At 35.7% G+C, this 16462-nt stretch overlaps 1 protein-coding gene across 10 annotated transcripts in view; it reads right to left on the bottom strand.

Moving 5' to 3' along the window:
* BBS5 (Bardet-Biedl syndrome 5) overlaps positions 1-16462 on the bottom strand; it is a 22920-nt gene extending 6458 nt beyond the window's left edge. For 2 of the 10 annotated variants that reach the window (XM_081261400.1, XM_081261402.1), the window contains exons 1-8: positions 15832-16165; positions 13594-13676; positions 9800-9865; positions 9029-9078; positions 8770-8897; positions 7148-7283; positions 4788-4883; positions 2084-2146 (exon numbers count right to left, since the gene is read on the bottom strand). In XM_081261400.1, coding sequence (XP_081117526.1) covers positions 2084-2146; positions 4788-4883; positions 7148-7283; positions 8770-8897; positions 9029-9078; positions 9800-9865; positions 13594-13676; positions 15832-15890 — 681 coding nt within the window. In that variant the 5' untranslated portion in view covers positions 15891-16165. Of the gene's footprint in view, positions 1-2083; positions 2147-4787; positions 4884-7147; positions 7284-8523; positions 8648-8769; positions 8898-9028; positions 9079-9799; positions 9866-11707; positions 11761-13593; positions 13677-15831; positions 16167-16203 lie in introns of those variants that run through there. The other 8 variants (XM_081261405.1, XM_081261406.1, XM_081261401.1 and 5 more) reach the window with 7 other exon arrangements.

The raw sequence follows: 16462 nt of genomic DNA, 5'->3' as shown, positions 1-16462 counted from the left end.
CACTATAGATGGTGAAGGCCAAGGAAACTTAAGGTTTTCTAGAGCTAGGCCTTGAAAAGGAATATATATTAAAAGAAGAAAAGAAGTGGTCTTAGGCTATCTCCTTAAAAAATTAGGAAAGAAACTTGACTAGGATAGGTTGTTAGAGAGAAATGTTAGAAAGTAGCATACTATAACTGGTAAGAACATTTGCTTTGGGTTGAGAGCATATGCTTTTTAGTGTCAAATTCTGATTCTACAATTAATTTACAAGCTGTATGATGCCTGGAAACTTACTTTCCATAACCTTTCTAAGCCTTAATTTTCTAACACAAAATGCTGATCAAGTCAATGGAGTATTATGCAGCACTAAGAAATGACAAAATCATAGAATTTGCAGGGAAATGGATGGCATTAGAGCAGATTATGCTAAGCGAAGCTAGCCAAGCCCTAAAAAACAAATGCCAAATGTCTGCTTTGATATAAAGAGAGCAACCAAGAACAGAACAGGAAGGAAGAGCACGAGGAAAAGACTACAGTAAACAAAGACGAATGGGGGGAGAGAAACGGAGAGAGAAGGGAAAGCATATGGAAATGGTAGGAGACCTTCAATGATACACAAAATTATAAGAGGTCATGAGGGGCAAGGGGGAGGGAAAAAAAAGGGAGAGAATTGAACAACAGCAGGGGAGGTAGAGAGGGAAGATGGGAGGGGAGGGGAGGGGAGGGGGGATAGTAGGGGATAGGAAAGGTAGCAGAATACAACAGTCACTAATATGGCATTATGTAAAAATGTGAATATGTAACAGATGTGATTCTGCAATCTGTATTTGGGGTGAAAATGGGAGTTCAAAACACAATTTGAGTCAAATGTATGAAAGATGATATATCATGAGCTATGTAATGCTTTAAATAATCAATAAAAAAATTAAAAAAAATGCTGATCAAGTTGTTTTATTTATATAAGCTATATATGACACTTGATACAGTTCCTGGGACATAGTAAGCACTCATTAAACAGAGATATAGGTCACAGTAAAGGAGTGAGTAGACATTGGTATTTTAATTTAGAAGTGATTTTATAACTCAAGTTCTTTCCCCCAGAAATGGGAACTGAACCCAGGGCCTTGTGCATGCTATGTAAGTATGCTACCACTGAGCTATAAACTCAGCCCTTCTCACTCACTTTTTTAAAAAATGCATTTTAAATGTTTTATTTAAATATATTTCTGCATCTGGAAATGGTAGTGCACACTTGTAATCCAGCAATATGGGAGGCTGAGGCATAAGAACTGCAAGTGTTAGCAATTTATCAAGAATCTGTCTTTTAAATAAAAAATAAAAAGGGTTAGATGGAGCTCAGTGGCATAATGCCCCTGGGCTCCATTCCAAGTACCCTTCCCCCCAAAAAAATTCCTGCAAAAACATTGCATATGTGAGAATATAAATTCTCAAACAGAATGGATATATATGTTTCTATATATATGTAAAGAAAGTTTTGTTGTGAATCAGACCTGAGGTCATGAGTAAGGTTCTTAACTTCTCTAGGCCTATTTCCTTCACTGTCAAGTGGTGAAAAATAGTAAGTGTATCATAGAGTTGTTAGATTGGGTGAATGTATGAAAAGCATTTAGCACAGTGACTTGATTCTATCGTTAATAATAAAAGTGAGTGGGATGTAGTGGCACAGTCCTGAAATATCAGCTATTTGGAAGATTAGAAGTTCCAGGCTAGCCTCAGCAACTGTGAGAGGCCTTGTCTTCAAAATAAAATAAAAAGAAGTAGGGATGTAGCTCAGTGGTAGAGTGTTTGCCTAAAGTGTGTGAGACCCTGAGTTCAATCCCCAGTACTGCAAGCAAATAAAAATAAAAATGATGATCATAATGATAATGATTATCTGTCCCAACTAAAAAACATAGGATTCTTCTATGGAGACAATTTACTATAACACTTTAAACACTTGATATACCTTCATATTATAACAGAATATTCTTCTTGGATGTAAACTGCTTACTATATACATAAAATTAAAAACCTACAGCATCACATAGTTTTAAAAGCAAAAATGTAAACAAAATGTAAACAAAAATGTAAAACATCTTACCTGTTGAGAGCTTTCTATGACAAGAGCTAAACCAAATTTTGAATCTCTAATCTTTATCGAACGCTGGATATAAAATGAAGAAGAAAAAAATGCATGTCTTTATTTCATAATCTCTAGAATATCTTATCTTCCTTTATGAAACCCCCAGAGAGCTCATAAATGAACAAGACCCACATATAAGGTGGCAAACTTGTAAGAAAATACAAAGATGATATCTCTAAAATATGTACCCAATTGTCTGACTCAAATATCCTTCAATTCAATGGAATCAGCAACTTTTCTTTCTTTTTTTTTTTTTTAAAGAATTTTAATATTTATTTTTTAGTTTTCGGCAGACACAACATCTTTGTTTGTATGTGGTGCTGAGGATCGAACCCGGGCCACACGCATGCCAGGCGAGCGCGCTACCGCTTGAGCCACATCTTCAGCCCCAGCAACTTTTCTTAATATTTTACACAAAAGTCCAATGATCTTTCGGTTATGATGATCTAGTGTCTTTTGTGGTTTCCTAAGGCTGGATTAGTTTAAAAGTCATATGTGCCTACTGTTTCTCATGTTCCAGGTGACTAAATTCTAAAAATGTCCATATCCACTAATTTAAAAAAATAAGTTTATGGGTACTCATCACTGGCCATCAAGAAAGGCTGGGATAGATAAAGTGCAATTGACATTAGTTGATAAATGTGACATGAGGATTAAGATTGATCAGAAGGAAGATACTAATCTTGAGAGGAAGGAAGAGGAGTAGAAGCATAATGATAGGGCCTATAGAAAGAGATATAAGATGTACTAGCTGATGGAGAAAGGGAGAACTGTGGAGAGAACCTAATATTATGACAGCCCAAAGGCCCATGATTAGTCACATGTGGCAGGTAATGGCATATCACACTTTCAGACAGACAGGCACTGTAAGTTGAGAGAAAGATTGAGAAAAAGAAAGAAGAGAGGAGAAAGGTTTTAATGGTAAATTCTTAAGAAAACCAGTCTTTTCATCCACCTACTTTATATATATCATCATTACATAGTTCCAGTTCAGAACCATAGAACACAGGCACCCTGGCTGTAATCTAGGTGACACGGGCTGATAGAAGTGGCAAGAAGTTTATATATAAAGAGCTGAAGTTAGAATATGACTGCTACAGTGACAAAGTGTGATGATATCATATTGCAAGTTGTTTGGGCCAGTTGAATTCATTCCAGAGGCTGTATTTGGCAACTCTATTCTTAAATAACAAAAAAATATCCTATTTGAAGAACGGAATGCAGAAGGTTGGTTACTACTCAGTAAATATTCAGCATAACAGAGGCTAGGTTAGGCAAACTATAGAACATACAAATGCAATATAAAACAGCAATGAACAGTATAAAACACTGGTTTATCAAATATCTATATAAACTGTCATACCTTCCCACCCTGATTACAAATTCTCATATTTCTTTAGATGGCCAGAAATCATTTTCTTCCTATCAAATGTTATGTTTTGCTTTCCTCCACCAGACAGAACTCCTTGATGGCAGGAACTATGTGTTGGTTTATGATTTTTCATGACTATCTCTAGTACATAGTAGATGCTTAATATTTGGCAAATGAATGAATGATCAGATATTTTAAAGTTGCTCAGAAATCAAGATGTAGCAAAACAGGCTTGGGAATATTTGCAAAGAAATATCCTTCTCATAGGCCAAGAATTCTCTTTTCGAAAAAGGATGTTTTCTAGATTTTACATATACTGTATCTACTCAATGAATATTAATAAAACTTTTTAGTCTTTTTTAAAAACACTTTATTTTATTTATTTTTATGTGGTGCTAAGGAGCGAAACAGGGCCTTACACATGCTAAGTGAGCATTCTACCGCTGAGCCACAACCCCAGCCCCAAAACTTCTTAGTCTTTTTAAAACAATTTTTTTAGTTGTAGATAGACATAATACCTTTATTTTTAATTTACTTATCTTCTTATGTGGTGCTGAGGATCAAACCCAGTGCCTCACACATGTTAAGCAAATGCTCTACCACCGAGCCACAACTCCAGCCCAAAGTTCTTAGTCTAAGACTATTTGTATCCTACAACAAGGGTGATTATCATATGATAACTGCACAGGATTTTCTTTTACTATTTTTATGTTCCATTTAATTCGGATTAGAATTGAATAGTTTGTTTATATAAAATGAACTTTTATATAAATGTATATTGAGTTTATTATTTCTTTCACTGAATCACATATATATCACAACAGTAAACTAACTAACTACCTACTCATAAATTGATATCAGATATAGTCAATTCTTTTTCTGAAGTTTAATAGCTTTAATTGAACTTAAGCTAAAAGTATTACCACTAAAAATCATCTTGACTTCTTCATTAAACCTGGAGTATGAATCCAGCATGCATTACATTCTATATCAGAAATTAAGCAGTTCATTCACAGAATTGATGAATTCTCTGGCTTTAATAATGTTTGGAGGGCTGAGGCTGTGGTTCAGTGGTGGAATGCCTGGTTAGCACATGTGAGGCACTAAGTTCAATCCTCAACCCCACATAAATAAATAAAATAAATAAAGTTATGTCCATCTTCCACTAAAAATATGCCACATAAAAAGGGAAAGAGAGAGAATGCATCTAATCTCAATGGCACTATTAACTGTTGAACAGAAATTATTTATTCTACACTTGAATAATGTCACCAAACTACATGTACTTACAATTTGCAGATATGGTATACTGACATTAAAACTATCATTCATATTTGCATGCCACACGATTCTCACATTGGTAATAAAAAAGGTTCCTAGATTTCCCTGTAAAAGAGAGTAATTAGAGATAAACCAATGATAATTTATCTAAATATCTATTTTTATTTTCTAAATGCCCAAATAATTCTTAACACAGCAGCAGATTAATACCAGAATCACTATGGTATCAATGACTCCATCATATACTGAATGGCAATATAATCATATGACTGAGAGCCTGGACTCTGGAATCATTAATCACTAAATCATTGCACTTGTCTGACCTGGGCAAATTTCTTCTTGGTGCATTTTGTCAAACATAAAAGGGGATTTCATTAAATAATCCATGTAAATAAAGCCATTAGCACAGTACCTGGAACAAAATAAGCATTTCTTCCTTTCTTTTCTTTTTCTTTCTTTCTTTTTTTTTTGTATCTGGGATTGAACCCAGCAGCACTTAACTACCAAGCCACATCCCTAACCCTTTTTTTCTTTTGAGACAGGATCTCACTAAATTGCCCAGGTTGGCCTGAACTTTTGATCCTCCTACTTCAGTCTCCCCCAAATTGCCTTATTTTTCAATAAAAATGATACATTTTATAATCTGAGAACATCTTTTTAATTAATTTAAAATGTCAGGTGCAATGCTATGTGGTAAGACTAACTGTGAAAAGAATAATTACCTTTATAAAGCCCACAGTCTAATGGGGGGGATATAGATAAGCTATGTAATTTAGAATAGTAACAATTTTGGAATGTAATTGTTAAGGACAGGCTTGCATAAGGAACACACAAAAGGGAGATTTCAGAAAGTAATATCTAAGTTATAAACTAAAGCAGGCATTAGTAAACTATGGCCTTTGGGCTAAATCTGGCCTGCCATCTCTTTTTGTATAGCCCATACAGAGTGATTTTAACATTTTTAAATGGGTGGAAAAATTCAACAGAAATATACTTCATGACATGTAACTATTATAAAAAATTTAAATTTGTTTCCCTCATTAAAACATAGCCATGGGCTGGGGTCGTAGCTCAGTGGTAGAGCACTTGCCTTGTATGTGTTAGGCCCTGAATTCGATCATCAGCACCACATAAAAATAAATAAATAAATAAAAATAAAGATATTGTGTCCATCCACAACTAAAAAAATTTTTCAAAAAAAAAAAGAAAAAAGAAACACAGCCATGTGTTCTCTATATATTGTCTATGGCTGGTTTCACATTACAATGGCAAGACTGAGTAATTGCAACGAACACTGTATGGCCTGAAAAGCATAAAATATCAGTATGTACATATGTACTTACCTATTTGTGGTGTTGAGGACTGAACTCTGGGCCTCATGCATGCTAGAAGAGCACTCTACCATTGAGTCAGACCCTTAACTGTATAAAAAATATATTATCTGACATTTCAAAGAAAAAGTATACTTACCTCTTATCTAAAAGATAAGGAGTTTTCAGAAGGGAAACTGTCTATGTCCTATAGAAACTTTATCACAGTTTGAGCATGATTTAATTCTTAGCAAGAAGCTCTTCACTCAAATGTTATAGCTTTACCACAGTGGTTATCAGTCTAATCTAGGTGGTAACATACATGAAATCTAAAAACTATTCTGAGATAAAATTTTCTCTATAAATTGATGTGTAACTTATTCCACAATTATTAATTGCTTACATGTTCCAACTGGTCATTTAAGGGCAGATGAAAATGATGAGTTAAAGGGTTCACCAAATGAGTATATGCTTAGTTCCCTAAATACCAGATTAAAAGGCTTCTATGACTGTCCATACCATGGTTCTCCTCCATCAGCTTATGTTATTAAAATGTAGAGGGTAGCATAATATAGGGGGAAAACTATGGCTCTGAATGAACTATACCTGCAAGGGCACTTAACTCTTTGGGGCCTCAGTTTATCATCTGAGTTAAGAGACTATATTAAACATGATCTCAAAGGTCTATTCCAGCTCTCAACTTCACATAGAACAAAAGTTGCTGAAAAGAGCACAAGTCCATAAAAATATTAAAACCAGAATATCATTTCATATCAAAAGCTATAATACTAATTTATCAAGAGCAATAATGCTAATTTTATTTTTTTAAAAAAATATATTTATTTTGGTTTTAAATGGACCTTTATTTTATTTATATGTGGTGCTGAGACTCGAACCCAGGGCCTCAAACATGCTAGGCAAGTGCTCTACCACTGAGTCACAACCTCAGCCCAATTTTAACAGAGTGGAATGAATACACAAACCCAATGATGAAAAAAAAAAAAAAAAAAAGATTACAAAACAAAGTCTCAAAAGGTTCATTAGTTTTTTGTATAATACCTGATCACTGGATAAGTTCCATACTCCATTGATTTTGTCATATACATGTTCTTGTGGTAATAATCTTAGTTGTTTGTTTTGAATTAACGCACTTCTCAATTTAAAATCACGATACATTTTAGAAGTTTCATATGCTCTATAAAAAAGAAGAAACAAAAGACCAGTCCACACTGAAAATGTGTTCACTAACTGTGAATAGAATAATTCCATCACTACCTTTATAAAGCCCACAATCTAATGGGGGAGGATATAGACAAGCTATGTAATTTAGAATAGTAACAATTTTGGAATGTAATTGTTAAGGACAGGCTTGCATAAGGAACACCCAAAAGGAAGATTTCAAAAAGTGATATCTAAGTTATAAACTAAAACAAGCATAGGTAAACTATGGCCTTTGGGCTAAATCTGGCCTGCCACCTCTTTTTGTATAGCCCATACAGAGTGATTTTAACATTTTTAAATGGGTGGAAAAATTCAACAGAAATATATTTCATGACACATGAATATTATACAATGGTAGAAGTTGATCAGTTACATTTACCTATCTACTAAAATGTATAGTTGTTAGTACTTAAGTAAATCATTCAAATAATTATTATGATAAATTAAATTTTAATGCTGAGTAATATTCCATACAATATATATATTGTATATATACCACAGTTTCTTTATCCATTCATCTACTGAAGGGCATCCAGGTTGGTTCCACAATTTAGCTATTGTGAATTGTGCTGCTATAAACATTGATGTGGCTGTGTTACTATAGTATTGTTGTTTTTAAGTGACTCTGTCATTTTAATGTAGTGTTTATACATTTTATTTCACTAACCTATTCCTTTCTTAATTTCCCTATTTTAGTCAAAGGTATCATCATCTTTTAATATAAACAGAAGTCCAGTTAACTTTTCTTACTGTGACCTGAAAACATTATGCTTGCATCTACTTCTGTACAGAAAACTGAATGAATCTATACAAATTCCAAAGAGGATTCTAGGAGTGGGGAGAGAAGAAGAGGGATGAAGAGGGAAAAGAAACTAAGAAATATGACATATAATGGTATAATTATAAAATTTATAATCAAAAACTACAAATAGCCAGAAATATATGATTTATATGAAAATTTTTGGCATCACTAATAAAATAAATACAAATTAAACAATATTTTATCCTGTCATCTTAATCAAACTTTTTCTCAAAAATCATGGTATATAAAGCTGGTTAAAAAAAAAATCAAAGTAGTGAAAAGAGAAGAAATCAACAAATGACAAAACAAAATACTAATATGTATATTTCTGTATAAAAATGATCTTTTAATTCTTTAATTGAATTATCCAACTCACTGACATTGAATGAAATCTCTGTTTCACTTTATTTACCTTGGCAGCTAATTTAATAGAATCTTCATTACAAATTTTTATGAGTCTTCAGTAGTCCTTACAAGTTTTTTATAAATTCCTTCAGAATGCTTATTAAATGATAAGAATGTTCTCTTCTAAGTATCTTCAGGATATTTGCAATAAAGTTTGGAGAAAGAGAGTGTCATACTTCTAAACTTTATCCTTTAAACCTTTATGTCATAAAATTACCTTAAATATCCAAAAATCCATAAACAAATACTATACCTATGTACTGCAATCACAGAAGTAAAAAGTCTAGGGCTTCCAGGAACCAAATTTGTGAATATAAATTCAAAGCGAGTGCTGTTACACTTTGTTAGTATAAAAAGAGCTTCGGTTTGACCTCGTAATTTCTGTAAAGACAAATTTATTTAAAGGTTTGTATTTGAAGAACAATTTCTCATTAAGTGAAAATGAACATTGAATTCACATTTCTAATGTTTCTTCACTATACATATATTTCAATATGATTTTTCAGACTTACAGAGTTAGCAGTCCTTGTTGTAATATTCAATATGCAGTTGTAACCGATAGCTAAAATTTAAAACCAAAGAATTTAAGGAGTATGATAAAGTAAACTGAGAAAAAAACACTTTAAAATATATATCTATATATCATATATATATATATAAAACTTAAACAGTTTTAAAAACTCAAACATAAACAGAAATAAAAAATTTAAAAATTTTTATGAAATAATTATAAATTTAAAAGTAAATTATAAAAGAACTAGAGATTTGGTTCTGCCTCTTTGAATAAACAAATATATGGGGAAAAGGAAATTTGCTTTAATAAAACCTATACAGCATTATTCAGTGAAAATATTAACACCACTACACCAAAAGAAAAAGACTAGCTGAATTGTCTAAAATAGTTTTTTAAAATAAGTGAAATAAATTTAACACAATGAAAGACTCTTCTTTTATTAAAGCTTACATCTCCCTTTTTTGGGATTTCTTGACACAGATTATATACCAAGTTGTCAAAGGAAAAAAAGAAAGAAAAAAAAATCAGTATAAAATCCCTAATCTTATGCATGTCTAAGACACAAAATGGACAAGCTAAAAAATAAGAATGGATTGTTTCTTTTGTATTTTGATGTAATCTGTGGTTAATCCAGGACTTCTGAAGTTTTTAGCAATTCCAGACTTCCACAAATTTCATGGCAAAGCTGTGTTTGGTATCAAAAGCTACCATTCAAGTTCCATGAGAAGGAATTCTTCTCCTTAGAGTTTTATTTTACGAGGATACTTACAAAGATTGACTCTGGGCAATGCCAAAGAGTGCCAGATAATTCTTAAATTTGTTACTAAGAGTCTTCCTAAAAGGAAACAAATAAATAAGCAAACAAAAATTAATTAGTTTAAGTAGGACACACTTTTGTAGTACACAATGAGGTATCAGCAGCAACACCTATGTATGTTTTTCATACACATCTATCCTATGTAAGGTATACAATGTACGATTCAGAATTTCAGAGAAACAAAATCTGAGTTGTAGAAGGGACACAGGTATTCACTATTACTACCTTAATTCACATTGAATGAGAATTGTGGACTTGTTTTGTCTTGTTGGAAGGTTTTCTGGGGTCTCAGCAGTTCACATGTGTACAACTAAGAATGGTTATGGTATAGTATAACTGCAAAACTATTCACTGAAATAACACTTTTCAGTCGGGCTTGTTGGCACATACCTACAATCCTAGGGGCTTGATAGGCTGAGGCAGGAAGATCACAAGTTAAAGGCCAGCCTCAGCAACATTCCAAGTCCCTAAGCAACTATGTGTGACTCTGTCTCAAAAAATTAAAAGGGCTGGGGATGCAGTTTGGTGGTTAAGTGTCCCTGGGTTCAATCCCTGGTACCAAAACAAACAAACAAACAAACAAAAACCACTTCTCAATGAACTCTGATATACACACTAATCCCTGTCAAATGAGTGTTCTCTTAGTAGTTCTTGTTTAATGAGCCACACTTATATACCTAATTTTTTGTATGTGAGATGAATAGGCTGAAGTGAACATCAGCCTGATATTTTTATATTGAAATATAAAGTTAGAAATATTTAATTTATCAAAGTATGTCCTGTAGAATAGTAATTCCTATAGATGCCCCAAGGGGAAAAAAGTCAAATAAATCCGAGCATAGTAAACCATGTGTCTTAGAAATTTACAATGTAATTAGCATATTAGGATAGCTTTGAGATTTCCCGAAATAATAAAATTCATTTAACTTTATTAAACATAACATTTACCCATGAAATTATAACCACAGAATTCTTTTAATAAATTTTTAAAATAATTTTATTTTATTTGCTTATTATTTTTTAATGTGGTGCTGGGGATTGAACCTAGTAGCTCACACATGCTAGGAAATAGGCAAATGCTTTACCACTGAACCACAACCCTAGCCCACAGAATTCTTTTGATGAGTAATCTATAGCCAGATCATACTCTTTCCTTCCTGAAAATCCCTAGGATGGCTACAATCAGAAAAATTAGACCTGCATGAATACTGGAATGGGAAAAAAGAAGTTCTATGAAAAATTTTAAAAAATTTTGGCAGTATTGTGAATTGAACCCAGGGCCTTGCACATGCAAGGCAACTGATCTACAACTGAACTACATCCCCAGTTTGAAAAGGAGGTACTAAAAATTTAAAAAGGAAGGCATTCCTCAAGGGAGATTGTGGAAAATTATAGACTTATGTTTGACAAATAAGTCTACGACCATACCACCCCGAATGTGCCCAATCTCATCTGATTTGGGCCTGGTTAGTATTTGGATGATGAGAAAACTATGTTTGACAAATAATATGTAAGCCAGCAGGGATGGAGTGTAGGGATCACACAAGATCAAAGATGATGAGGGTTTCAGGAGAAAATAGAGGGCACGCTCAACAAAATAACAGAGGTTTATTTGCAAAAGGACTGATCACAAAAATATGAGAGGGTTTTAGGAACCATGGGTAAACCAGCAGACCTGCTCCCAGCCCAGACCCAAAAGGACAAGAGGAGAGAACAATTAACATAGTCTGGAACAAACAGCAAGGACCTGCCCATTTTATTCTCACACAGCTTCAGTGCACAAAGCTAATTGGATAATTTCATGGCAGGGTATTTACAGTTGAACATGGATTAAATGTGCTAATCTTCTAGGGTACTTACGGTTTTAAAATTGGGGCTCCTGAACTTGATGTTTTAACTTGGTCATTTTCAAACTGCATGAAAGAAGGGGAGGTAGGTGGTTGGATAGAAGGATTCACCTTCCCTTTTCTACCTCCTTATCAACCAGAAGCTCTACAAACTCCAGTAAATTTTTACTTAAACAGGGGCTGGGGACGTGGCTCAAGCGGTAGCACGCTCGCCTGGCATGCGTGCGGCCTGGGTTCGATCCTCAGCACCACGTACAAACAAAGATGTTGTGTCTGCCGATAATTAAAAAATAAATATTAAAATTCTCTCTCTTTAAAAAAAATTTTTACTTAAACAAAGGTTTTTGAGGTCTGTGCAAACACACAGATTTATTTTTATTAAGAGTATGATTTCAGGCACTGTGATGGAGATTTCCAACCAGGGAGGCTTTTTGCCCATCCTCCTCCAAAATACTAGTACAGGATTATGTACTCAATAAGTACTTAATGAATCAAAAAATGTTCTATTAATCATAATCTTTGTATTGAAAGATGGATTGTCAAGTAAGAGTTCTTGCCAGTCTGTACAAGAATGACCAAATTTCTCTTGGCTTCATAAATTAATCCAGATTTCATTAAGGTACAGTCACTCCACTCTCAAAGGTACAAGCCAAGACTTTTTGCTTGTGGTTAGATCTTACTACTTTATCCTCACCCGGGTCTGACTGTACAAGGAAACATTTCAAAAACGTTCTAAGCACTCCTTTAAGGATGGACCCTAGCCTGATAGGCTGCCAGTAGCAGATGGTGATAAGAGGTTCCCCTCACAGAGAAAGACTTGGCAAAACTTGCTGCTCTCATACTACCCTACAGCAGACCAAAAGAAAGGCTCAGAGAGCCAGGTACAATTTAGCAAGATCATTTTTCAATAAAAAATGAGATGGGAATGCAGCTGAGTGGTAGAGTACCACTGGGTTCAACCTTAATACTGCCCTCCCCCAAAAGAAAGAAAGAAAGTCAAAAGAAAGAAAGTCTCCCAGAGGAAGTGGCCACCCAAAGAGCCATCATCATGCTCTGCCACAAGGGTTATTGTTCTTTCCCTAGTATATGCTGATCCTGTTATCTCAACAAGGTGTATTCCTCTTTTCATTTCTCTTCTTTCCAGGAAGAAGTTTGTTTCCCTCCCTCCTATGCTTCTTTTCCTCCAGACTTTTAAGATGTAGTAAGCTTCTTCTTTCTTTCTTTCTTTTTTTTTTTTTTTTTCACTGAAAAATAGTACGGATGCTTTCAGGACAACTTGATCACTGGTTAACTGGTTCCATGGACAGCTGTTGTATGCAGCCTGGACTTTTAAGTTCAAATCTTGGTAAAATTTGGTTTGGGAGTACTCTACAGTCCAGACATGGCTGCTCTTTATTAAAAGATAAGTCACATAGTACTTGAGCTCACAATGCAAACTAAATTCTCTCCATGTGTCCCGCTCTAGGTGTCAATTTTAAGTACTGTGCATTACTCTTTGATTTCTTAAAAGGAAGCATGGCTCCAGATATCACAGATATGACCTACTTGCATTCACTACCCCATATCCTTATCTAAGCAGGCAGATCCAAGGATCAGAACTATTCCATGACTTTTACAAATAGGGCTCCTAGATTTTAACAGTTACGTAGGATAAAGGTGACATCAAAACCAGGGCTTACTGATGGACTGAAGTTGTGGGAAAACTGTGTCCATTGGCTACAAGTTTAATACCTACTCTTTCTTCTATTTAAGTCTGAAAAAAAAAATCCTGTGCGCTTAACTCTTCTATTTTCATAATTACATTTACATATGATGCTCTTTCATAGATTCTCCAGCTAATATGAATCAACACCTGTAAATTAAACCAGAAATATAAAATACATTAGCAAATATACTCACCTCTATCTCCATTATTTCCTTTGGTATCTTCAATTGAATCTAAGCAATCAATAAGGACTTCCCCAGGTCTGGTTTTCATTTGTCTAAAATAAATATAAACATTTTAGTGTTATAACTACAACTCTATCTGCTTGAAATCTATTTAGGCGAAGAGACATGTGAATATAAAACAGCTGACAGTACAGATGATATCGTACCCAAGTTCTCAAACATTTGAAAATAAGGTCTTCAAGAAGCTAGAGATAGTGATGCCTGGAGTGACCAAGGCCACTTAAGAGTAAGCTAGAAATAGAAGGAAAGGAGTAAGATTTGGAGAACTAAGAAGGGAAAGATAGGATAGTCCATAATTAAAGACCAGAAACAAAAAAGATTGGGGCATATGAGAAGACAGGCCTGGCTGGGGAAGAAGAGGTATTGAGAAGTAGTATGAGAAATACATTTTGGATAACTCAGAAGAAACAAGATAATGAAGAACCTTGAATCCCCTAATAGGTATAGAGCTTGTTCTGTGGACAGTGGAGAACCCATAGAGGTTTCTAAGTAGAGGAAAGGACATGAGGCAATTATGGAAGGAATGTTTCAAGAACTGTATGCAAAACATCTTCAGTACTTGTCAAGCAATTAGATATATGAGACAAAGGAAACAGAGAATGAAGAATAGTTTGCTGACTGATGAAATTCTAGATTGTCAACCAACCAACCAACCCACCCCCAAAGAACTAAGAGACTACCGGATTGGATAAAGCCTTCTAATAAATTTGCCGTAGAGATAACTCAATTAATTATTCAGAATCCTGATATGATCATATCACTTTCTACTTAAAAGTCTTCCATGTCATTCAGCTGCTGAGGTATGAAGTCCAAAATCTTCAGCTGAAGCTAACCTACATTTCTGTTTGTACAGCTAACCTGTCTCTGCACACAACCTGCCTTCTAGTCAAAGAGTGTTATATGTACCCCCAAGACTCTGCTTCTAGTCCCCCGCCCTTTTTTTCTATAATACTCTATCTACACTGACAAAGTTCTGGCTATCCTTTAAGGTCCAATGCAAATTATTTCTTCTTTGAAGCCTTCCCCAGGCATATTGATTTGCTCTGTTCCTATTCTCTTCTGTTCATTTTTTCCAGAATGGTACTTATCACATGTATTATAGTTGTCTATGTGTATCTCCTGCACTAAATGAGAGGGGTACATGAGTATCATTTCCTATTATTTTGTATTTATAGCTATCAGCATAATAACCAGTATACAATAAGCATTTGGTAACTCATTAATAAACTGAAATGTTCATGAAATGGACTTGTTTGGATTAAGAGCCCTCCAAGAATAACAGAAAAAGTCATAGAATGTGTGTAATATGTAACTATGGTTTGTAATTTTACAAATTCCCTTTTCTCCAACATCGTAAAGGATCTAATAGCATGTTAGTTTTTTGTATTCAGCCACAACAAAGCCTGAGAAATATATAAATATTTCATTTTCCCATCTAAGGAGGTACTGTCCATGATAAGGAACCATAGGAAGTGGCCAGAAGCTCCATGCCATTAGTCCAGGAACCTTACTTTAATATTTTCCAACACTCAATATCCCAATGGGAATTTTCTTCCCGGGATTTTTGGAAAGGTGGTTTCTAACCATCTTCTCTTTAAAGCATGATATTTTCCAAAAACAGGGGTTCTGTTTGAGAGATTCCAAAACAGAATTCCATCTTCCGGTTGGTGACTTAGATGAATAACTAGACGAGCTTCTTACTACAGACATAAAGTTTATGTAGTTAGGAACTTTGAAAAATGCTCACTCCTACTCCCCTCATTTTATAGATTTGAGGTTAGAATGCTGAGGTCGTTTGTCCAAAGGCCCACAATGTGTGTCATTATCACAGACCTAGTTTTAGAGCCTGGTTTCCTGAATCCCTGGCCTAAGTTCTTTCCACCACACGAAACTGAAATCACTGGGTGGTTCCTGCCACGTGGGGTTCACATTCCTGATCTAGTCCCATGGCCAGGACACCACCGCAGACGGCGCGGGACCGAACTTGTAGAATCTGGCCGCTTCCCTACTGTAGACCCGGACCCAGGAGAGCCGCAGTGACCTGAAGGTCTATCGCTGCAGGCGATAACCCCCCACCCTCGCCCCGCGCAGACAGCTGCAGAGGCGCAGGTCCAGCTCGCGGGTCCAGAATTCGCGCCGCGGCGCCCTCTACAGGCAGTGCATTCCTGCGGCGTCTCGGAGACTCACTGCGAGGACACGTCGAAACGGACGTCCCGGTCTTCCCAAAGTACGTCCAACACAGACATGGTGACTGAGGCCTTCGGCCCCCGCTCTCCACTGCGGTGGAGGCCTAGCAGCGTCTTGCGGGCTCCAAGGCAACGGGCCGCGTCTGTCACGACGTCTACGGCGGGCGCCGAGACCCAAGCTTCCGCGAGTTAGCATGCGCGTTTTCTCCTACACTTTGACCCCGCTAAGCCGTTTTGAGGCAGGCAGGCAGGCGGGGAGGGTGTTTGACTTCTAGACGACCTTCCAGGCCTCCAAACATCCTTTAGCTATCCCACCTCTCCCGCTATTTCCCTACACCGTTAAGAAATTTACTTAAAACTCCAAATTCCTTACCTGGGCTCCGCCCCATCTCGCCCTGCCCACCTCTCCGACCTCTCCTGGCTACCCGAGCCGGACAGGCTCAGTCTTTGGAAGGCGTCCTCTCAGTGTCTGGAAAGCTGTTTCTCCAGATCTCTGCGTAGCCGGCTCTTTGTCACTGAAGTCTCAGCTCAAATATCAACTCCAGCCGGTCCTACCATGTGCAAACTACGGCCATGCACTGATCTGTTTAGTTCATTTTGAACAACGCCTGCACAGAGCAGGCACCCAGTAA

Source organism: Spermophilus citellus, assembly GCF_964194105.1.
Source record: "Spermophilus citellus genome assembly, chromosome: 11".
NCBI classification, from domain to species: Eukaryota; Metazoa; Chordata; class Mammalia; order Rodentia; family Sciuridae; genus Spermophilus; species Spermophilus citellus.
Note: the sequence above shows the minus strand (reverse complement) of the source record. Positions and strands in the feature narration are given on the sequence as shown.